We start from the raw sequence: 24,391 nt of genomic DNA, 5'->3' as shown, positions 1-24,391 counted from the left end.
CTGAGGTAACTGAATCAGTGTAATTGCTCTCTCAAAGGTAGCAGGGACTTCTTAGATGGCAGCGTCAACAAACTGGTGATTTGGGGGCAGGCTGGCCTTGCTCTTGTGGTGTTTGACACTAGTGCTGTGCTTTGTGATACTGCTCCGGCTATTTGAGTTGACAGGCAGAGTGGCTGGGAGGACCAGGCATCTCTCCCTGGGAAGTGATTTACAGTAAACATTTCAGGGTAGGATTTGGGGTTTCAAGAGAAAGAAGCCTCCATTCCTGTTCTTATCAAAGTCAGTGTAATTACACCGTGCGCTCTGACAGGCTCAGGAGAGCCCTGCTGGAAGCTCTCAGCTTACTGAGGCTGCGGGTGGCTCAGGGTCGGGCAGGACCAGGCTGGGCAGGGGGTTCCATCAAACCCAACAGTCCTACCCACAGAGGAAGGGGTGGTGGAGCTCTGGTCTGGGGTGCTGAGTGGGTGTGTTTCTCCTTTTGCAGCAGGACTGAGGAGACGCCGGTGCTCACCCATGGCCGTGGTGCCAGCCCCGCATCGCAGGGCACAGAAGCCTGTGCAGCTTCCATGAGCCATGAACATGCCCAGAGCCCATCAGGCCACCTCAGCTGAGTGGACTGCAGCAGCAGAATCAGCCCCTGATGCCCCCGTGATCCCAAGGGGATGATGGGGACTGTGTCTGCCCCTCCTATGGCACCACTGCCCTGCTTTGGGGGACCTCGAGGGAAGGGTGGGAGGTGAGGCAAGAGGGTCTTGGGGTGCTTGAGAGTGTCTGGGGATGCCGAGAGGGGCTTGGGATGCAGAAAGTGGGTTGGGATGCCAAGCACGGGTTGGGATGTTGAAGGAGTTTGGGATGCTGAGAGGGGTTTGGGATGCTGAGAGGGTCTTGGGGTGCCATGGGGAACTCAGGGACAAGGGACAGTGTGATAATAAGAGAAACCGGGCATGGATTTGGCCTGCAGCGGGGAGCGCTGCCCAGGCTGGGGGGCACTGGGGCTCCTGGAGCCGGGGGGAGGAGGGTGAACAGGGGAACAGGGAAGAACTGCGGGACCAGGGAGGCGGCGGGGAGGCATGTGGGGAGCTGGGGAAGCCCTGGCAGTGGAAGAGCAGTTGGTCGGGGGGCTTGGGGGGAGCCAGGGGAGCCCCAGCAGGGGAAGAAGAGGAGGAGGAGGTCGGTGGGGCTGGGACAAGCTGGGGTGGGGGGACTTGGGGAGCCCCGACAGAGGAAAAAGAGGGGTTGGGGGGACTGGGTCGAACCGGGGGGGTTGAGGGAGCCCCGGGCGGGGAAGAGTAGGGGGTCGGTGGGGCCGGGGCTAACCGGGGGAGCCGCGGGCGGGGCTGGAGAGGCTGCGGGCTCCCTTCCCCGCCCCTCGCTCCCCTCCTCTCCGCCCTCCCCCGCTCAGGCTCCGGCAGCAGCTCCATCCCCAGCCCCAGCCCCATCCCCGGCGCAGCCCCCGCCCCCGGCCCGGCCCCGCTCGGCTCGGCTCGCAGCCCCGCGGAGGCTCCGCCGCCGCCGCACGATGCCGGGGCCCCGCGGGCTCTGCCTGCTCGCCCTGCTGCTCGCCAGCCCCGCGGCCCCGCGCCCCGGTAAGCGGGGACCCCGGGGGCACCGGCCCTCGGGAGGAGGGGGAGGCAGGGGCGGGGGGGGGGGGGCGATGGTGTTTGTGCAGCAGTGACCGGGGAGGGGGGAGCGGGACCGGGAAGGGGAGCTGGAAACGGCCCCGAGCGGGGATCCCCGGTTCTGCTGCTCCCCGGGCCGAGCCGAAACTTCTGGCATTGCCGGGAGAGCGCAGCGTTGGCGCTGGGAACGGAGCTGGGGAAGGCACGGGGAACGGCAGCGGTGGTAGCAGCACCGGTAACGGCACCGGTAACGGCACTAGGCGCAGCACCGGGAGCAGCACCCATGTTAGCAGCACCGGTAACGACACCGGGAGCGGCACCGGTGGTAGCAGTACCGGTAACGGCACCGGGAGGGGCCCCGGGAGCAGCACCAGGGACAGCGCCGGTAACGGCTCCGGTAACGGGGCCCGGCGGGGGTTCAGCACCGCGGACAGCTCCCGCCGCCGGGCCGCTCCGAACGGGGTCCGCGGGCTGGCGGGGTCCGTGCCCTAATGGAGATTCGTGAGCTAACAGGGAGCCGTCCTGGACCCTCTGCCTCCCTCCTGCAGGAAGCACAGCCCAGTGTCCCAGGCTCCCAGTATCCCTGCTCCCAATGTCCCCAGCCCTCAAGTGTTCCCAGCTCCCAGTATCCCCAGTATCCCTGCTCCCAACGTCCCCAGCCCTCCAGTGTTCCCAGCTCCCATTATCCCCAGCACAATGATGTCCCCACTCCTGCTGTCCTCAACCCTCTGGTGCCCCCAGCACACAATGTTTCCAGCTCCCCGAGTAATCCCACTCCCTGTATCCCCAGCCTTCTAGTGTCTCCAGCCCTTGGTGTCTTCAACCCACAGCACCCCTGGTCCCCACTGGTGCTCCTGTCTCGCCAGCCTGGGGGCAGTGGGGTGGTGAGTGTTTACCCAGGGGCCACATGTTCATTCCACGTGTTTCACGTCTCCACGCGAATCCGCTCCTTCTCCCTTTCCCCCTGTCATCCTGCTGCGATGACAGCCTGTGAACAGGCTTCGGGACCTGTCTGCGGGTGACTTGACGAAGTCGTTGCAAACTAGCAGGGTGCTTAGAGGCTGCTAAATCTGTGCTGCTCCCAGTCTCCCCTTGCTGGAAGGCTGTGAGGACGAGGCAGATGGGTTTTGGTGCGCTGCTGGCCGTGGTTACCGATGCGGATTGATCAGAGGGAGAACGGGAGAGGCCGACGTCTGCTTGTGCTGCAGTGTTTGTGCAGGGTCTGGAGACCGACCTCTGGGGCCAGCGGTGTGGTTTGAGCAAAGATTAACAGCTCCCTGTGTCAGGAGTGCTGTGCAGTGCTGCCCGCCAGGCTTTCATTTCTGCTCTCTAGTCCAGATTGCATTGAGAGTCTTTGACTTTTTGGTTTACCTAGCTTTCATATGGAGGTTATATTACACAATCTATCCTTTCTGGGTAACAAAACAGAACTGGGCGTAGATTATAGCATTTTCTCTCTCACCTGCGTGGATTTGTGCTCTGTGTATGGACATGCACATACATAGGAAGGAATCTCACCCGAAGTCTCTATCCACAAATGCTGGCAGCCTGTTTCAGCAGCAGAACAAACAGAAATACCCTTTTTTCCAATGTGTTACACAAATGCTCTTGTCCAGGCTGCTACAGGCTGCTCTGTGCTGCCCTGAGAGCGTCTGGGGGAGTCGGGCAAACCAACCAAGTTGAGTGCTGGGCACAGGAAGGGGCTCACAGCTCTGCTGCCTCATACCTTGGAGGAAGGACACCCCCCCTGCCCCTGATCTTTAAGGTCCCTTCCAATCCAAACAATTCCATGATTACATGGGGCACCCGGGTCCCGAGCACCCATTGGGAGCACCAGCAGGCAGCCCTGCTCCTCAGGAACAGGATTTGGCCCTTACAGCAAGCACAATCTGTCATGAATCTCAGGGTATGAGAACACAGCGTTCCAAACTCTGCTTTTCTTGGCAAAGAGGGAGCTGATAAATAGTTGACCCTTTATGAGGCTTGGTGAATTATTGCTGTAAAATCCCAAACTCCTGCACGTGCAGCCCAGGAGCCAGCGGCCACTTGGCAGCTCTGCCTGTGCCCGGGGGAAGGCTCGTCACTCTGCTCACAGGTCACAGCCAGGGCCCAGATTAGCAAACCCCGCTGCTCTCAAACTGTGAGGGGGAGCAGGATCAGACCCTGCAGAGAGATTGTTCCTTGTGCTCCATCTGCCTGCTCTTTCAGTTCATTCTTCACAGAAACAACTAATTTCACATGACTTGCACTGTTCGGTTGCTCAGCTGCTGGCTTTTTGGTGCTTTGCTCTTGTGGAACCATTTAAATCAACAGAGAGGAGGTGTGAAAGCCTCTCCTCCGAACATCCGCTTGCACCCACCCACCAGCATCGCGCACAGCAGCGGAACAGGCAGCACAGGCGCGTCCCTTCCCAAGGACTCGTGCCAGGAGGCTCTGGGCAGCGTGCAAGGAGTGCGGTCATCAGCACAGATATTTAGAACCATGTGGGTGTGGGCAGGTGTATACAGTCTGGCATCACTGCTTGTGCTCCCAGGTGGATTCGGGCCAGGACCAGGGCTGGGCAAAGCCTGATCACTGGGGATGGCAGGGACGCATCCAGACCCCTGGGAGAGACAGGGTTTCTAAAGATATCCCCCTTTCATGTGGTGATGGCCATGCAGATTCACGTCCACTAGAGGTTGTGATGAGACTGGTAAATCCTTCCCGCGGTGCCAGGATCAGAAACACAGCCCGGGTGGTGCTGAGCATCCAGCTCCTCCGTAGCGCCATCATTTGCGCTCCCCCTTCTTTCTTTCAAAGCATTCGGGCACCCCCAGGCTGGTTGGCATCACAGGATAACAAGCCACAGAGGTTCACCTGGCTTCGTGGTGAGCAAAGCACCACAGGAGAATTGTTCCTGAAAATCAGGTGTGTCCAGCAGGGAGGAAAACAGAGCGTGGGCTCAGTGAGGGCTGCAACAAGTGAGTGCTGTGCTCTCGCTGCAATCAGCAGCACCCCGAGCGGTATCATCTCAAGGAATGAGATAATAGCACACAGTCAGGCTGCCAGCGGGTTGTGCGGCCAGAGCTAACAGGGAGTGGAATTTATCTGATGGGGAGGTATCAGAGGTTTCCTCTTCCTCCTCTCCTCCTTAGCAGAAAGAATAAGGAAAGTCTGAATCAGACGCAAGTGAAATCAATATCTCTTAGCCTTCTAATTCTCCCTATTTTTGACATTATGAATACATAAAGATGCTGTTAATATGTACATTTTGTGGATGCTACACCATCACAATGTTTCCTTCTATATATTTTTAACTCCTCTGGCAGTGGGGAATTGGACACAAGTATTAAGCTAACTGTGCTCACTTGCCATACCAAATGCCTCACAGAAGTCTTCTTAAAGCAAACCGTGTAAAAAGGGAAGTGCAGAACATATGGGTGTATAAATCTCTACGTCAACTTCTGCTGGGTTCAGAAATTAATAGATAATAATTCCTAGATGAGGCAGCATGCACAGAAGTGTGGCAGGGCATCACTGTGTGGGTGATGCAGGCATTAAAAGTGCCTGGTGTGAGACCAGCACATTGTGCCAGAGGGCAGGGGTGTTTCCACAGGTATTTGGGGTCACAGCCAAGCTCTGTGAAGCTTCCATATCCCATTTTGTACAAACAAGTTGTTTTCTTAATGAAATGAGCCCTATATGATTAAATAAAACAGACAGCTTTTGATCTAGACTACAAGCAGCCTCCAAGATCAGTGTATTTTACATCCCTCCATCATTGCAATGAGTACAGCCAGTTCCAGTGGGCTTTGGGAAAAAAAAAAAAAAAAGCACCAAACCAACATCCTAACATTCTGTGAGCAATCCCAAAGTTATTTACTTGATGCGATTTTAGTTTTTCAAATATTTGCAAGTGTGGCTGAACACTCAAATATGCTCCAAGGAAATCCTGTTACAAAACACAGGCTATATTTTAATTAGCATAACGTGCAGTTACATGGCTGGGACTGGAGCCTGCCAATAAATGTATCTTTGGGGAGTTCAAATAGATGTCTATAGAAAATACAGCCTGAGCACTGGCTTTCCAATTTTCCAGTCCATCAGGATGGATTTACACTCTTGTCAGGGGTATGAAATTGCTGTGTTCAGCAGTGAGATAGCTCTGTGTCTTTGACCACTTACCTTGCGGGCAGAGGGTGCTTGGCAAGGCAGGACTGTGTCCCCACATCAGTCCAAGGGACCCAAGAGGTTGTAGGAGGATCCCCCTGCCCATCTGGGCACCCTGACAAGCGCCCAGCACCCTGCTCACCTTCAGGGCTTCTGCAGGACGAGCACCAGGATGAGCCATGCTGGTGTCAAACACGGTGCCATTGGTGATGTCCGGCCATTCCCTTTCATTAGCAAAGTGGTATCTGGGCCAAAGCTGATGTTTCCAGCAGATTGCAGCTCAGGAGAACCCTTGGTGGTGGGGATGGGGTTCTGCTGTCCCTCCAACCATGGCCTTAGGGCAGCAGCAAGGAGGAAGGTGCCCCAAGGGGTTTCTCTCTTCTGGGGGCAGCAGGGCTGCAAACAACAGTGCTTCAAAATCCTTGTGTTTGTGCTGCGCCAGGATCAATGTCCCTCAGGGAGGGCACAGGCAGAGCCCAGGGGAGCTGCTTTTCCACAGCTGCTTTCAGAGGGAGGTTGTGCACGAGCAGCTGGACCAGCCAAAGCCATCTGAGCGCTGCCAGAGAGGGGCAGGGAGCCCCACTGCCCACCCCACAGCACCTACCATGCTGGGAGGGGCACTGTCCCCTCTGCTGACTCCAAGGGAAAGATGTTTGGCAGACAATGTGATTCAAAGAGAGACAGAATGATCTTGAAAGTGTCCTAAGGTAAAAACACTGGATGCTACAGAGCTGGAGCTCTGTGATCCCGGCTGAAGCCTGGGAGATCTCCAGCCAGGCTGTGCAGCAGCGCCGTGAGGCCCTTGGGCACAGGACGGTGCTGCACGCTGCTGCCCTGCCGGGAAGGAGAGCAAATCACAAGTGTCAGGAAGGCTCTGAGGTGGCTGCAGTGGGACAAGGGAGTATTTGGTGTCACTCTGTCTCAGGTTTCTGCAGCTTAGCTGCTGCTCACAACTGTTCCATGGCTTCCCAGAGCCCTTCCCAAAAGGACCCATTTCACAAGATTATTTTTCATGCTGATGTGCACATAAGCAGTTTGGATGCACAGAGGAGACCCGTGCGATAGAGGTGCCTCAGCTGTTCTCACTGCAGCCCAAGTCCAACTCAGTAACTCCATCTCCATGAGCCTGGATTAAGTAAAAGAGAAATGCTTTGCGGAGAGCAGCCCTTTTCTGCTGAGGGAAGGTGTCCTTCATTTCAGAGGACAGGCCACCAGATACCTGCCTGCCTGTCTCGTTTCACAGCTTGTTAACAGACAAGTTGTTGAGGCTGTTCTTGCACAGCTCTATGGTCTGCTCTAATCTGCATCCTCCTCCAGTGAAGATCCACCTGCTGCAGCCTTACCCCAGCAGGAGAGGAAAGCTCAGGACAGATGGATGCTTTCTCAGGGACCTTCTGCACCCCACGCCTTTCAGCGATTGTCCCAAAGAAAGCAGAGCAGCTTGGGCAGGACAGGCAGCTCCCCTGCAACAGCAACTGCACCACTGGGAAGATGAATAAGAGGAATAAATGAACTTTGGACACTTGCAGTGACCCCCTTGTTACTCGGCCCCATAATAACTCTCAGGCTTCATCTCTAAGGATTTCAGAAATCAGAGGAGATCCACAGAGCTGGGAAACAGGAGGAGCTGACCAGAGCCTGGGGTGGAAGAGGCAAAGCTGGGAAACAGCTAGAGGAAGTCAAACTCATTTTTAGTCACAGAGCGTGAAGCGTTGTGGATTTCTAGCAGAGGCTTTGGCACAGGCTTGGTAAACAAGGGCAAGCATTGCTATCTTCTACTTGAATACATGGCCATGGTCCCTACAGCTGGGGATGCTCAAGCAGTCCCAGCCAGTACTTGTGTCCTGGCAGGCCTGGGACCCCCAAAAATGGGGGTGTGGGACATTAGCAAGGAGCTGCTGGGACCTTTAGAAGCTGGCACAGGCAGGTAGAGCTCCTCCCGTGCTTTCGAGAAGACACTATTTCTGGCCTAATATCTTTCTTAGATGACATGGGTGTGGAATAACAAACCCTTTGAAGTGTGCTGCTGTGAGTTAGCGTCACACTGCTAGAGCCGCTGGAGTTGCACTGATTTGTAAAAGCAGGGCTCCAGCTGAGTGGCTCAATCCTTGCCTGCAGCCAGAGCCTGCAGGGGAGCGAGCAGGGGGAGCCTGAATTCTGCTCCGTGGTCCCCTCTGTGGGCACTTATCCCAGACTGGGTGGCGAGGAGGGGCGACGGGGGACCCTCCACTGCAGAGCCGTGTTCCACACGGAAATAATGCCATCCCTGTGCTGGAGCATCTTTGCTCAGCAGAGACTCCGTTCCCATTGTACTGCGAGAAGCTGGTTTCCTCTAGGTTCTTCTTTGCTTGTTAAAATTCACGGCTGTGGTGCAGCTGAGGCTGAAGCACTCAGAGTGTGGGCAGAGAGCCCCATCTTTTCCTTTTTCTTTCCCTGGGGAGCACCCAGAAAAGCAGCTGACCAAAAGGGACTCAAGTTCTGACTGAACCAGGAGCTTTCCTGATGCAAAGCAAGGAAGCTTTGCCCAGATTTCCAAGTCTGCGTTGCACAGGGACAAGCAGAGTTTGTCCAGATCCTTCTTCCTTTTCCCAACCCCAGTAGAAGATTTCAAACCCTGGTGATGCAAACGACTCCCCCTGGGGCAGGGACTTTGCTTTGTGTCCCCTCTGGCAGGAGTGAGGGGTGCAGAAAGCAAAAGGACATCAGCGTCCCAGGACAGATGGCTGAGCAGGAAGGCACAAGGGAACTTCATGCAATTGAAAGCCAAGCTCCTGGCAGCAGCAGGGAGGGAATGTAGGAGCAGCCTGGCCACTAAACCCAGCTCTGGAGGTGCGATTCCAAATGTAAAGCCTGAGTCTGGAAAGGAAATCTGGTGCCAAATGCAAAGGCATCCAAGAATTCAAGCGCAACAGAAGGAATATCTGTGGGACCGATTCCGGAGCACTGTAATCTGCTTGGCAAAAAAGGATTTTCATCTTTGTCAGTCTCACTGTCTCACACAGTTGTGCATTACGTGCCAAAGCAAGGACCCATGGCACCACGAGCTGTGCTCACAAGGTGGGGTTCTGCAGGGGCGGCCCCAGAGAAGGGCCAGCAACTGTGCTTCCCAGGGTGCCGGGGAGTTTTATTGATGTGCTTCAGCCCAGTGACAAGGGAGCTACTGTGGGACCTGTCAGTGAAGCAGTGAGCTGGGGCAGAGCAGGCAGGTGCCAGTGGGAATGATCCTCTCTGGACAGGGAAGGAAAGGGGGTGGCAGAGCCAGCTGGAGGGGTCTCCTGCAAGGTCTTGTGGCACTTACCGTTGGGCTCGGTGCAGTCCTGCGAGCAGAGCAATCAACTGATGAAGATATTAAATTATTCCAAGCATCCAGGCAGTGATGAGACAGGAATAACTCAAGGGGAGTTAGGGAATTTTCTGGAAACTGGTCAATTCATGGTGATTTCAGAGCTAGTCAGAACAGCTGAAAATATTTAAAATTCAAGAGAGGATCTCCATCTGACTTTTTAGGGTGGATTAATGGAGCATGTCAACATTTTGTGGATGAGAGCCTTCATCTCGGGTAGATCGGTGGCTGGGGGACAATACAGGAGGACATCACTCCTGATACGCCCTCCGCCTGCAGCCCCGCAGCTCTTCCCCCAACAACAGGGCTGCGTGAGGACACGCAGAAACCAGGCTTGTGTTCTCTGATGATGATTTAAATGCCATTTCAGTAAAGATCAGGCTATTCCTGACAGTCCTAAACTTCCATTTGCAAAGATACCAAGTCCCTCATCTGAAGGGCTACTCTTGCGTGAGCCCTAACAGCCTCCCAGTGCTCCCAGCACAATGGTAGCATCTCTGCCCACAGCGAGGAGCTCTGCAAATACAACCGAGCAGATGTCCACTTGGACACATCAGCTGTCCTTTCCCCCATTGCACAGGATACAAATGAGGGGATGATTTTAAATAAGAGGAGTAGATGGTGCTAACAACATTGAAAACATGATCCAAATGCTGCTTCACTATTAGGGACGCGCGTGGCTCTGTCAGTCTGGTACCCAGGCTGGCCTGGGGTGGGATGCCAGGCTGTGCCCTGGTGCCAAGAGCATCCTTAGAGACACGAAACCTACCCCACGCCATCATGGTTAGTCAGCAGAGGTGCAGAGGAGACAGATCCTGCCCAAAGCAACCTCCCACCCGCAAAGCCCAAGCATCCCAAGAAACAGAAAACCTGCTTTCCAGAGCACACAGCTCCCATCAGACAACTTGGCTCCCTTCACCCCTTATCATCCATCCAGATTATTCATATAGCGGTTCTTAACTTGCTGTCGGACACTATATTTACATAAATATGTGAACCAATGAGGTCTAAAACTCTGGTGAGCTCTTAATGGTGTATTAGGTTTTGGAAAGAGGATTTTATCAATTTACTGAGAGTACAAATCAACAGAGCAGAATTTACAAACTCGTCAGAAAGCGAGGTGACAGTTCGGAATTAATCCTCTGCCTGAGGCACACGATGTACCTCCACAAACATCTCCCAGAATAAATATATTTGAGAAATAGTGAAGGGAAACGTAGCTTCTACTGCCTTTGTACGCTGCCAGTGAAACGGCTGCAGTGTCAGTGGGTAGATGAATGGAGCTAATGTAATCGGGAAGGTGCTGCCACCTCCCGCTTTATTTTTATCCAAGATTCAGTCCCCAGCCGGCATGGAAATATTTCAATTTGTCTTGGTGCCAGAGTTTCCCAAAAAGAAAATTACCCCAATAATCTTTTCGCCTTATTCATTCTCTAGAAACCCAAATTAAATGCAGTTTCTCTGCACACACAGCATGCTTGGAGCCACATGGTAGGGATGAGGCATCCCTCAGCGTCCCCAGGGGTGGATGGTGTTGGTGGGTGGCTGTGGATTTGGGGTAAGAACTGGTTGACCCATCCTTGGAGGGGTTCAAGGCCAGGCTGGATGGGGCTTGGAGCCCCTCATGCAGTGGGAGGTGTCCCTGCCCATGGCAGGGGTGGAACTGGATGGACTTTGAGGTCCCTTCCAACTCAAACCATCCCAGGTTCCTATGGTCCTGGCCTCAGTCCCAGGTTGGCAGCATCACTGTTCTCGGGTGAGCTGAGCTTTCTGGCATTTGCTCAGCAGTAGCGCTGCTCCTTGCATAAAGAGCAAAACCAGCTTTTGGTCTCCTAACCCACAGCAGCACCCTAAAAATCACAAAGATTCCTGCTTCTCCTGGGCCCTTTGATGCACACCTCCCAGGAGAGGCTGGGGATCTGTGCAGCCTCTGTGAGGAGCTGGAGCTGCTCCCCCATGAGGGGCTGGAGCTGACACTCAGATGAGATCAGTGAGGCAATTTCAATTAAAAGCAAACTTTTCAAGCTATCTAATCAAAAAAAAAAAAAAAAAGCTGCTTTTCAGCTTTTGTTTCCAGTACACAGAGGAGCCCATGCCTGGCAGCGGTGAAATGGCTGTCTTTATTGTGTAGATGACTGTGAAGGACACAGGCTGTGTTCCCATTTAGGAATGCATTGAGGCTTTCTTGGAATTCATTAGGAAAGGTAGGGAGGGAAGCGTGCGGCAAAACAAGAGCCCTTCCAGCTGCAGCCTCTCCTGACAGCGACACAGGGGACCATCAGCCTGCTCCCCCAGAGGCAAATCTCTTTAGCTTTTCCCCTGCAAAATGTCTTTTACATCATCTAAATTAGAAAGCGGTTTCCTTTCCTCGAGTTGGGGCTTATCTAGAGTCTCTGCAGTGAAAGACAAGCTGTGCTGCTGGTTCTCCAGCAGTTGAGTCCCAGACAGAAGCCACCACAGCTCCTTCTCTAGGACCCACCTGACATAGCTAAATGGCTCTGTTAGATGTCAGCATCCATACTTGTCTTCTACAAGCTTTGGCTGCTCTTGCGCATGCTGAAAACTTGCGTGGAGCAGAGGGTTGAAGGATGTGTCCCCACCACCCTGCTCTGTGGGCAGAGCCATTTCAGCACGTTAGTGGCTCATGGCAGAGGCACCTTGTCTGCTCTGACAACAGCATCACTGCTGCTCTGTAGCCCTCGGCACCAGCGAGCATCTGAATGGTTCCCTCAGAGCCAAGCGATGGCAGAACCAACAGCGCCCGTTGCTCATCTGAGCAAAGCATCCAATATTTCCTGCAGGCTCAGGAACCGTGCGTGCCTCAGCATTACACTGGGAGCTGGAAAAATGCTTGCCAGCCTCAGGAATTAGCAAGACAGCCTATTTGCAAGCCCAGCACCACCTCACGCTCTGCCCATGCTGCGAGGAGCCAGCTCTTGCAAGTCAACGAGGGAAAACCAAGGCGGCAGAGACACGGGCACAGCAATGGGAAGAGCGTGGAGCTGGGCTGCAGGCAGCTCGGCTCAGCAGCTGATGGGGAAACATGCTGGGGAGATGCTCCATGGTGCAAGCCGCCCAGCTCTGCCAGTGGGACGCAGGGCAGGGCGATTGCGACTCATTATCGCTCATCGGTGCGCCGTCACCCAACCGCACAAATTGAATTGAGTCACTGCAAATAACATCCGAGTGACTCAGATTATCCAATCCACGCTGGCTTCCATGGGCAAGGGCTGTGTTTTTCCACGTTTCTGCTCCACAGCCATCAAACTAGCCTCACAAGCAAAGTTTTTCTCTAATTTTACAGCATTACAGCATTTACTAGCATCTGGTCTATGAGCCCAGAGTTGGAGTCAACTCTGAAGAAGGCCCTCAGCTTTGAACAATTCCTTCCCAAGCCCCCCAGCACCGCTTCCCAGCTACAGCCCAGAGCATTCCCTGATGGAAACCCCTTTGCACAAGTTGATGTTGAACTTGCTGCTGCTCTTCCTGCTCCCTTGAATCAGCTGAAGCATTTTGCATGAGCAAAGAGACCAAATCTATTGCCCCAGAAACCACACTGAACCTTGCAGGTTTGTGCTGAGCACCAGCAGCCACCGGCACAGAATGTGACCATCATTTTGGTGACAGCAACACCCGTAAAGGTGATGAGCCATAAATTTACAAGGAGCAGATGGTGGGGTCTGAGCCTCAGCAGCTCTGCAGCCACTCACTGCCCTCCCTGCAGGATCTGGAAGGATTGTCCTCACCCAGGGACAGCCCAGGTCCCCTCTAGCAGCTCCTGGTCCTTCCCCGAGCAGTTAATATTGCATGTCAAAAAGGCAATCTTTAAAACCAGATTTATTTCTCCAATGTGCCCATTTTAATCATACTACAATGCTACCAAAAGGATATTAAAAATTACAATTACCCTGTAGGATCCTAAACAATAGCAGCAGTAGAAAAAGCCCTTATCCGAGCTGGACGACACACTGCTTTTTATAATTTGCTGATTCATTACCTGCTGGGAGGAACAGAGTCAGGTACTTTCTCTCTGCATTTCTCAGTCAGCAGGGTGTGTCAAAAATAATATCACCAGGGAACACGCACAGGCACCAGCAACGCGACATGTGTTTTTTACAAGAATATATGAGGAACATCTGACAAAGCCCCTCTCTCCACACACTGATTCCAATATCAAAGCTCTTCTAGAGAGGCTTGTTGAGTGCCACTCTGGTGTCACACGATGCTAAAGCTGTTTGGATGGGAGAAGAAAAGCTGCAAATCAAAGAGCTGTCCCCAAGGAGAGCCCAATGCTCCCACAGCACAGCCAGCTCCGAGCTGCCAGCACCCCGCTTTCCAGTACACCCTGCCTGAGACAGGGGTTGTGGTAGAACCATCAGATCACTAAGGCTGGAAAAGACCTCCAAGCTCATCCAGTTCAACCATCAGCCTGACCCCACTGAGCCTGCTGAACCGTGTCCCAAAGTGCAACAGCTACATGTTTTTTTGAACCCTCCCAGGGATGGAGACCCCATCCCACTCTGGGCAGCCTCTGCCAGTGCTTCATCACTCCTTTGGTAAAGAAACATTTCCTAATATCCAATCTGAACCTCCCCTAGTGCAACTTGAGACTGTTTCCTCTCTCTCAGGAGAAAAGACCAGCACTCACCTTGCCACATCCTCCTTTCAGGGAGCTGGAGAGAGCTGTGAGGTAGGACTGAGCCTCGAGGGCAGGCATTTAAGGGCTTTCTTATGTAACTCAATCCAGCTGTGATTAATGAACAAACCAGGTGATCATTTACACATTTCTCTTTTCTGATTTTTTTTAATTTCAGGAATTCTTGGGAGTAGGGGAAGGGGACAGTGCCAGTTCCCTCAAAAGGGAGGGGTGTTTTCATGCTCCTCTTCAGCATCCCTCTACCTGCTCTCATGGCTGAGGGGCAGTGAAGCCACTGTCGGGGCGCAGAACCTGCTGCCTGGAGCTCAGAACCAGATGGGGCCTCTGCATGGGTGCAGAGGAACGTGAGGCATCTCCGTGCGGGCAGGATGCACAGGAGAACACCAGGGAGTTACTTACAGCAAGCATCTTCTGAGGCATGACAGGAGAGGCAGAGACACCATCCTTGCTGCTTGCCATGCTCCAGCCAGAGGACCAAGTCCTCTCTGCTTGTTTATGATACACTTTTAGCCTTTTCCTGCTCCGTTTTGGGGAATAGTGGATTTCCTGGGCGTTGGTGGTGCCCAGGGAGCACTGGGAGCAGAGGACCAGGCATCCCGCACCTCGTCAAGCTCGTTAGCTGGGCACAGAAGCCCTCGTGCGCTCTCAACAAAGAGCCTGGTGTCTTTGTTCCGCATGTTCTTGCACCCCCACGATAACTATCATTATCCTTTCCAATATAATTAAGATCAATCAAATGGAATAATAGAGCAGAGGTCAAGGAAGGCTGTTAGTCCCTCAGGGAACAAGGGGCTGCTTTCATCAAAATACCAGGGAGCCAGCTTAATTGTTCTAAATTTCAAAGGAACTGAAAACATGCCTTATAATTGCATGTCCTCATGCGCTGGAGGGAGGAGAGACCTTGAGAAAGGCTTTGTCTCCGAGAAAGTACAGTGCCTGCCCCACAGAGAGCTTTTGGCCCTGCAGGCACTGCACCCCCAGGCAACACAGCTAAATTCATTTTTTCAAGGGTCTGAAGCCAACCCTCTCCTTGTCTGCATCCAAAGCAGTGGGGGCAGCGGGGTGAGAGAAGGGATTCTGCCCCTCTGCTCCGTTCTAGTGAGACCTCACCTGGAGCCCTGCGTCCGGTTCTGGAGTCCTCAGCACAGGAGGATGTGGAGCTGTTGGAGCAAGTTCAGAGGAGACCACGGAGATGATCTGAGGGCTGGAGCATCTCCTGTACAAGGACAGGCTGAGAGAGCTGGGGTTGTTCAGCCTGGAGAAGAGAAGGCTGTGGGGAGACCTCCGAGCAGAGGGGACTGGGCAGGGCTGTGGGATGCATGCTGCCCTGGGAGGGAAGAAACCACTGCTGTTCACCATGCAGGATGACTGTGCTTCTCTCTTGACATCCTAATGGCTAATGAAAATATATTAGCTATCTGCATTAATTAAAATAAAATGCAGCGGCTCGTCATTAGGCTCTGTGGGAGAAGCCGTACATAGGTTATCATCATCCAGCACAACACAGTGCAGAAATGGAATTAGTTCTGCCAGGCCATCTTTAAAACACAAATCACTGATGACTGATACAGCTGACAATTAATTACATAAGAAATAGCGTTGCTGGAAACCATACGAGGGCTGAGCAGCAGCAGCCTGGATGCCCTGATGCAGAGTAGGGCAGGATGTCGAAGCCGGTGCCAGCCCCGAGCAGAACAACTCTGCCTTTAAGAAGGAAAGTAAAAAAGTATATTAAAAATTTGAATTTTGTATTTCTTCAGCTGAGTCTTGTCCAGAAACAAGCTGATTTCTGGAAAAAATAAGCCGGCACGGCACACTGGTGCATCCACAGCCAGGCTGGATGCGTGGTGACACGTGGAGGTGAGCAGTGGGCTGTGCCGCCAGCCCAGGGAGCGGCTCGGCTGCCAAACCCACGATTGTTTTGACATAATGAGGGTCTGGCAGCTGGAGTGCAGTTTATTTCTTTCTGTAGAAGGAAAATACTAAGGGATGGAGGAGGTGACTGGCTGACAAACTGCATCACATCTGCCTGGTGGTGTTCCGAGCCGTTAAACAGCGTTTGGGAGCAGAGAGGGTCCTGTCTCTTATCTATGTGTGATTTTAAGTTGCGATCACGCCACTTCACCGGGCTGGCAGCCGGCACGGGAACGAGGAGCGCTGGCTTTGCCCTAGTTACTAACAGCCTCTGTGGCACAGACCGTCCCCACAATCGATGGAGACCGATCGCTGTAATAACCACAAACATCAGTAACCCAACAGTTTCCCTGCCTTCCTGATTGCTGGCAGCAGGACCGCTGGCAATCTGTCAGGAATCATTAGATGCCAGAGCCACATCATTTCCGAGGAGTACGACGGGGTCTGTTCAAGGGCACGGTGCAGACACAGGCAGCAGGTGAGCAGGTTTCTGCACGGCCTCTGTGAAGGGAGAAAATGCGAAGAGAAGCACTGCTTGGATAAAAGTTTCTCCTTCCCAGGGCAGGTCCTTTAGGGAGATGCATCCTACATGGACACACTGACCTCACTTTGTCCCTGGCGAGGGAGAAATGGGCCATGCACGGGGGACTGGGGATGCAGGGGACAAAGGCACCGGCTGGGGTACAATGAACCCCCAGCCCTGTCCCCCTTCCCTTGCACTGAGCATCTCCAGCTCTGCCCAGTGCGATCGCCGGGTGCTGCGTCCACACAGCAGAAAGTGCATTAGGCAGGGACAGCAAAACCCAGCATGTACCACTGTGCCAGGCTTCTCCTGTGCTTCCCTCATTGCTCTGCGGCACCTCTGCACCCCGGGAAAATGACCAGGATCTAGCAGGCTCCAAATCCTATGCAGAGATGCCCAAGAGCATCTTTTTGGGTACCTCCACAAAATACATACATTTATGACCCCAAGGGGGCTGCCTGTATCTGCTCTCTCAGGAGCTTGGAACTGGAGCCGCGCTGTGATTCCTGTTACATCTTGTGAAAGAAATATAAAGCCTTGCCAAGCAGATTTGGCAAAAGACAGCTCAGCTCTAGCCATGCCTTGCAGTTGGTGCAGGAGCTCCCCCAGCCTGAGGAGCGCAGGGCAGCGATGCTGCGTCTGAGCACGGGGCTGTTCTGGGCACCTGGATCTCTAACATCATATTGTCACTTCGTATTTCCCATTCTGGAGGGGAAATCAAATCAAACCACGCCGTGAACACACTCGACAGGTAGAACAACAGGAGAAGTGTTTGAAGAGTCAGATAATCCATGGATGTCACTGCCTGGAAGTAAGAGCATGAATGATTTATAGCCAGGCAGTGAAATAGCCATCTATTATAATTAGAATAAACTTTGTCTCTCCAGATGTTTTATGGCTGTGTATCTGTAATTGTTTCCCTGCCATCCCCAGATGCTGAGAGTTTTAACTAAACCCAGATGCCAGATCACCACAGCTCCTCAGTGAGGGGTACAGGGGCAGAGGGTTCCTGGCTCCCCAAAAGCAATTTCCCACCTGCAGCAGAGCCGCTGAAACCTGGGCTGCCTCCCTGCCAGGGCTCCTGCATCCCTGATGGGGCTTCTGCATCCCTGATGGGGTTCCTGCATCCCTGCTGGGGCTTCTGCATCCTTGACAGGGTTCCTGCATCCCTGACATGGTTCCTGCATCCCTGCCATCACCCAAAAGGCAGTGACAGGGCAGACACGAGTCTTCAGGCACTGCCCTGGCACGACAGCGGTGAGGCTGAGCACAGCTTGGCTGGGGCAGAAGCTGGCAGGAGCCCCCATGGCATCAGAGCACAGAGCAGGGCCAGAGCTGCGTTTCACAGGGCTGATCTGCTCCCAAAGAGTTAATTGCAGCACTCACTTCTCAAGATCTGCTCCACTGCATCTTAACAGTGATGGGAGATTAATTATTTTAGTCTCAGATAGCTGATTAGAATGGGCTTTTTGTATCTAAATATACCCTCTCTTTAGGAACCCATTTAATTTTATACCCTGATATAGACGACTAGGCTGGATGATTGGTCGAGAAAGAAGGAGCTTCTCTTCCCGCAGTTCAATTTGTAGCCTGAAAAGATGCCAAACTACTCAATTTCCTCTCTCCAGGCAGACCCTGAGGAATGAGCATCCTGAACACAGAGCCCAGGAGAGCCACAGGATCGATTTGTCTTTGCTTCTTCATCCATGTGACAAACCCTCTTCAGAGCAGGGACATGGCAGCAGAGGACAGGAGAGAGCATGGGCAGGGCAGGTCTCCCCCACCCCAATTGTCTGTGTTTGGGGCCCAGCTGGGGCACATCTGGCCGAGGTTGGAGGTTTGGCATTGGGGATTCACCGGGAAGACTGGAAAACTCTGCGGGAAACTTTCAATTTACACCTAGCGAGGCTCAGCTTTCAGAAAAAAAGGAATTACTCCTTGAAACCACCCTGCTAATTCATTTCAGACAGGCCTATCTGCCCATAACAATGCAGGGATCATTTCTTCCTTACATCTGAAATTATAAAAAACTGCTGCGAATTCAAATTAACGTCTGCATCAAAGTGTCACTATCTCTAATGGCTTTACTCCCCTGCTCTGTGGTCCCCACCAGCTCGTGTATCTCTGCTGAAATACCAGGGTAATTATTCACACCCATCAGCTGAGGAGGCAGCAGCAGTGGTACCGAGCTGGGACAAGTCAGCACACGACAGGTCATATCGTTTCCACGCTGTAAATCTCTTGATTCCTCCGTAATTGGATGAGCCTCTTTAAATCCATTTCCTCGTTAGCTGCTGCTGCTCCTCCTGCAGCCGAGCAGCGACCTGGCTTGTGGGCTCTTGCATCCCTTTGGGAAGGTGTTGGGTATTCCCAGTGTGAGTTTGATTCATCCCTGGGGATGGGGAGCTCTGCCAGGGGTGATGCTGGGGGGGATGCCAGGACTGTGGTGCTCAGGGCACGGTTGGGCTGGAGCATCATAAGGACCCATAGGCAGCTACTTCCAGAGCAAAGGGGAGCTTCAGCAGGTCCTCCCAAAGCTACGGGAGCTGCAGGTGCTTGTGCCAAGCTGGCCTGGCCAAAACAAATGCCTGAGAGTCAAAGTCTCATTGATTCCAGCTCTGCCAAGCAGCACTGAGGAGGAAAATCCATTTTCCTTAGAGCTTGGAGAAGTGTGTAATATCCAGGCATCAGTCAGGCCGCTGTGGATCGTTAGAGCAGTTACTAGCTTCTCTGAGCACAGGATGGGGAGAGGTTTGCAAGTTTAACTCCCATAGTCCTGGAAGCATCCCTGCTCCTGATGAAAGCAAGTCAGGCACAGGCAGTGTGGATCCTCCACCAAAGTGGGTTTTATAGGAGCATTTCATTTTTGGACCTGCTGCTCCCACCCATGACCAAAAACCCCTTGCCATGGCCACTCCTTGGGGCTTTTCCACCTATCTCAGCCCAGAGCTGAAGCCACACATGGGCTGTCACCCAGGACTGCGTCCCCTGCCAGCACAGCAGGTCCCCAAGCATCTCATCAAACCCTGCTCTGACCACGGGTAGCAGACACCAATGAAACATCTTTCCTTTTGTTTGCCTTTATTGACAAACCCACTGGGCACGGGAGTCGTGGCCAGGGCAGCGAGGAGAGCCTGGTCCTTCCCAGCCACGGCTCCTCAGGCTGGGCACCACTGTCAGCATCCTTGCCGGTAATGAGAGGTTTCCATGGCAACCGTATGTGAGCGTGGATAGTGACACAGATGTAAATTTTAAAATGAAATATTCAGACCACAGTCCTAGGAGCATAAATAAACCCCTGCACACGGCCAATTTAACAGCATTTTAAAGCAGTTCGGAAACTCCCCAGGGCAAGGGAGCCTCTGGGGCATCAGGAAAGCCATGGAAATGGAAGGAAAAATCACCCTGACCCCATCCCACCCCAGGAGCTCCAGCGCTGAGCTGGGTCCCTGGCCTGAAGCCGGCACAGAGCCCTGCACAGCCCCGAGATCCAGGGTAGGATCAAATGAGCAAGGAAAGGTGCTGGTTACAAACCTGTGCTGCAGAAGATGCGGCACCCAGGGACTGCACGGGAAGGACACCCAGATGCCCGCAGGAAAGTGATGCAGATGGGTTCTGAAGCTCCTTGACCTCCAACATAGCCTCCTCCTCAGCAAAGGTTGGGCATCTCTCTTCTTCTGAATTATCTCCTATTAATTGCTCTTTGGGGCAGCTTTGGGGAAGAGGAGCTGGCTGGCTCCATCATCCACAGCCAGCTGGAGCCACCCCCAACACCCCAGAGCACCCCACTGCACCCCAACATTCATTTTTAAGAGCAACTTGCTTTGCACAAGCACTGGGAATCACTGCAGGGCACTCCTCCCACCCTTGAACGCACAACATCCACATCTTCCCAGCAAGCAGGATGGAGCGCTGGAGTCTGGGGGCTCCCCGCACACCTGATCTCTCATGCCCATGGAGCAGGAGGATCTGGGGATGGGTACTGCTCCTTCATCCCTTGTGCTGGGCACCAAATTATCAGAGAGTTATTTTCTGCTCTCTGACTGCAATAGGAAGGTTTGGATGAAAGCCATCCACGAGCCTCCCCGCTCCCGCCTCGCCAGGTGGTACAAAACAGCCTTCACGCAGGAGAGCGGCTCAGAAACGCCCGATGCGACGGGCAGATAATGCTCTGGCTGCCTTTATCTGTGCTCCCACATGGATGACTCACTGGTGATCAGAACGCTACTATTTTATTTGCTTATAAGTGGAACTGCCAGGATGTGCTTGAGGAAAACTTTCTCTTACTGCTGGAAAAACTTAATTTGCTGAAAATGGAACCACAGAAAAGAACAGGTTTCAAATCCCTTGTTTGGAGACGCGTGGCTATCCAGGTTCTATTGGTCTGTTCTGACGTTTTGAAAGTGAAAGACTGTTTTCATTCGGGTTTTTCTGCTTTTCAAGATTTAAGGTAAAAATCTTCTTAAATCTGAAATCGAACCAAAACATTTCCAGTCCATCCCATCGCAGTGTTTCGATGGAACAAACCTGCTTTTTTTTCACATCCTTGGTTCACACTCAAGCCCTCTGTCTTTTTCCTCCCTGATGATGAAACCATGTGCTGGAGATCGGTGTGGGATGGAGATCCTGGGAGAACACGATGTGCGCTGCCCCTGCCCACCCAGGCAGCTCTCCATCGACATGGGTTGCAACAGAGACGGACCTCAAGACCCCTATTTTATCTGCGACCTGCATCAGCCCTGCATGAACTCACAGAAGGACGTTTTGGATGTAATTAGCAATGCACGCCTGCCTTAGCTGCCAAGGTGGGCAGGGGGCCAGGTTGGAGGGCAGGAGGATGACCGGGACAGGAGCTCTGCACACCCACCAGCCTGGCAGCAGCCAGCCTGAGCCCTGCCTCTGCCTGCAGGCAGGAACCAAGCTCTCCGGACCAGCCATGGTTGCCTACAGGTACTCACGCTGCGGTGGGTGCAGTAGCTCTGTGCAAGTGTTCACATCTCTCTGTGCACACGTGATCCAGTTTCTCCCCTTGTGCCAAATGGCAGCATCTGCTGACCCTCCTTCATCATCCTGGTGGGAACTGGGAATTCCGGGGGTTCAGCCGGCTCCTGTGTCTGCTCACACACCATCATGGGCTTCAGATCACCCTTCTGCCTGCACGCACCGCAGGCTTTGAGGTGATGAGGCAATTATCTTTGGGAAGACAGATTTGGCTTAATCAAAGTGGCTGTAGCATCCTGACACCCCAGGCTGCAGCGGAGGCTGATGGGCTCCTTTGTTAACAGCAGAACTGGCGTGGCCACCTGAGCGGCTTCGATGGGCACAGGGAAACACAGAAGGGAGGCAAACACCAGCCAGGGCCCTCCAGGGCTCACCCAGCTCAGTGCCGAGGGAGAGTATGGCTCTGGAGACCTGCCCAAGCCACCCCACCTTGGCATTTCGCTCAGCCAAGCCCAGGAACAGAGGCAGGCTCTGCTCCAGAGCTCATCCTTCACGCCACAGGAGCAGTGCCGGCTAGCGCACAGAGGCAGTTATGCTCATTATGGCTATTGATCGCCCCGTTCACCTGCCGATGGAGCCCGTGACAAGGCCGAGATGAACCATCTGCTGGGGTTCATTTCTCTGCTCAGTCCCCTCTCCTCGCTGCCTCGGTCCCCGCTGTGCCATCCATCTCACCCTTCAGAGAACCTCATTCAAAGCAGGGAACACAATAAAAAACTGAACTGCACTCCGCAGATAAATCAAGGCAGCATCTTTTGAAGGGAATTGTGTGTTCCTGGCTGGTTTGGAGGAGCAGCTCTGCCAGCACAGAGCATCCTTGAACACGGGTTCTCTACCAGAGTGATGCCATGTGCCACTCCCAGCAACCCACTCCCTGGAGAGTCCCCTCCTCGGCCACAGTCAGCCACCACCCCTGACTCACCCTGCAGATGCACAAAGGCTGTGTTCTTCTCAGATATCCCTGCGAAGGTACCACGATGCCTCCCTGCTCCTGGGCAGCCAGTGTGTCCCACCGTCTGTGCCCATGCAGGCAGCCCGGCATGGAGTGACACAGCACAGACTGGTGGACTTCCTTGCAGCATGCCTGGACTTAGAGAAATCCTCACATCTTGCTGCAAAGCCGTGGGAAGCCCTTATGCCCAAGCCAAGCCCATCCACCTGGGTCTGGCTTTATTGCAGAGTGGGGCCAGCTGCTCCCAGGGACCCTTGAAGGGGGCTCATTCCCAAGAGCTGGAGATGTGCAGAGTCTGGGGTGCCAGGGGGTGCAGGATCAGTCCCAGCACTCAGAGAGGGCTCGGGTGAGACATCGGCAGCAGAAGTAGCTCCGGGGAGGATTAGCCAGTCCCAGCGCAATCCGCCTAAGCCCGTCGCACAGGCAGAGCACGGGGGCTGAACACCACCATTAATAGCATCCGTATAAGCTTCTCAGCTTTTCTGGTTTAATCAGATCACTAAAACCTTCAGGACGGTAACTACTGAACTCGAGCAATCAAGCCGCCATCCCCCAGCAGCCTGGGATCGTGCGCTCGCAGCGAGGCAGCGATAGCATCGGCATTAGTAATGGGAACCCGGTGATACAGCTACTCATGGTTTAGCTCTTTCAGGAGCACAGCAGCAAAATGAGTTCCCTGATTATTTCAGCATCCTTTTATCAGGCATTTGCAGTTCTCTAATTCCTCTAAGCCCCTCTGGTTGAGATACCGGCAGCAATCAGATTTGCCTGGCTCTCTCCAGCCACGGCACCTCTGAAGCAGCGCAGGAGTGTCGGCTCTTGCTGGCCACGGCTGCAGGATGTGATCCCGTCTCCCTGACTGGGGCTGCAGGGAGTCCTGGGGACCCTCTCTCATGGAGATGAAGCTTTGGGGCTGGGGAGGCAACCGTGGGTGCCTGGGGCTGAGCCTCCTGTGGGGACGACGTGGCTGCAGCCTGGCTCTGAGGAGGCAGAGTCTGGGGGTGCCCCAGGAGTGCATCTGGGTGCCCCTCAGAAGGAACGTAGAGATGCTGGCACTGTGGCTACCAGGCAGCAGCAAAGCCTGGCCAGACCGTGTCCCTGCCCTGTGCAAGCTGCTCTGCAAGCTGCTTTGTGAGAGGCAATGCTAAAACACCTGTTTCACTTTGATGGAGAGCGAGAGCTGATAGCATATGAAATTGTGGCAAAGGGGGGAGATTGAGCTCATGTTTAATTAGTTTTCTTTCATTCGCCTGGCCTCGCAATCTCATTCATCCACTTGTTTAACACATTGCAGTTCACTCCATGACTGCGCCTGGGCCAGCACAGAGAATTCCAGGCCACAACCCAAGACGTGCTCTGCGTGCACGCAGATCACAGGCAATAAGCAGGTTCATTTCTGAGTAGCAGGAAAATGAAATTCTCCAAAAGAGTGAGATAAAACCATCCTAAATGGCAAAACACAGGCTGTTTGCACCTGCAAAAATATTGCCAGAGCAATTAGTTATTCATTTTATGGGCAGGAGGATTGTGTGGGGAAGAGAGACAACGGTTACAATGGTCTTTGATGTTGATATTTCTTGCTGAGAGCAAGTTTAAAGGGGGCATTTGTATAAGCACAAATATATTCGGAGTGGCTGAGGGGTCTGGAGCTGTTCAGCCTGGAGAAGAGGAGGCTGAGGGGAGACCTCATCGTCCTCTGCAGCTCCCTGAAAGGAGGTTGTGGTGAGGTGGGTGCCGGGCTCTTCTCCCAAGTGACAAGTGATAGGATGAGAGGGAATGGCCTCAAGTTGTGCCAGGGGAGGTTTAGACTGGATATTAGGAAAAATTTCTTTACCAAAAAGGTGGTGAAGCCCGGGGCTGTATCACCCCGGCCCTGGGGACTGGCCCCCGCGCAGCACGGCATGCTCGGCACCCGTGCCCTGCAGAGGAGAAAGCGCTTCCGACGGCAGCTAAGTATAAATCGCGGGGGAGTGAAAGCTGGTTGGAGACGTCCTCCCCAGAGCCGAGCTCCCTTCCTTGGTGTTTACATGCCGGTATCTAGGCAGATCCCAAAATAGACCTGAAGATGAGTTGTCGTTTTGCATTAAGGTCATTTGTGCTCCAAACTCTCCTGGACATTTCTGTCCCATCTTGCAGGAGCAGCCACCTGTGCAGAGCGCAGAGCCCCACATGTCTTGCCATGCCCAAGGGGAACAAGGACTTCGAGGGCCACTCTGGAGGCTTTTGTGGATTT

General features: G+C 53.6%; 1 protein-coding gene across 3 annotated transcripts in view; it reads left to right on the top strand.

The window, feature by feature from the left end:
• The first annotated feature begins 1,441 nt into the window (after nt 1-1,441).
• Nucleotides 1,442-24,391, top strand: part of SEZ6L (seizure related 6 homolog like) — a 43,336-nt gene continuing 20,386 nt past the window's right edge. For all 3 annotated transcript variants that reach the window (XM_069871411.1, XM_069871410.1, XM_069871409.1), the window contains exon 1: nt 1,442-1,586. In XM_069871411.1, the coding sequence (XP_069727512.1) occupies nt 1,520-1,586 (67 nt within the window). In that variant the 5' untranslated portion in view covers nt 1,442-1,519. The remainder of the gene's footprint in view (nt 1,587-24,391) is intronic.

The sequence above is a fragment of the Phaenicophaeus curvirostris genome, chromosome 17, assembly GCF_032191515.1.
Source record: "Phaenicophaeus curvirostris isolate KB17595 chromosome 17, BPBGC_Pcur_1.0, whole genome shotgun sequence".
Lineage (NCBI taxonomy): Eukaryota > Metazoa > Chordata > Aves > Cuculiformes > Cuculidae > Phaenicophaeus > Phaenicophaeus curvirostris.
This window is presented reverse-complemented; position numbering and strand designations above follow the sequence as displayed.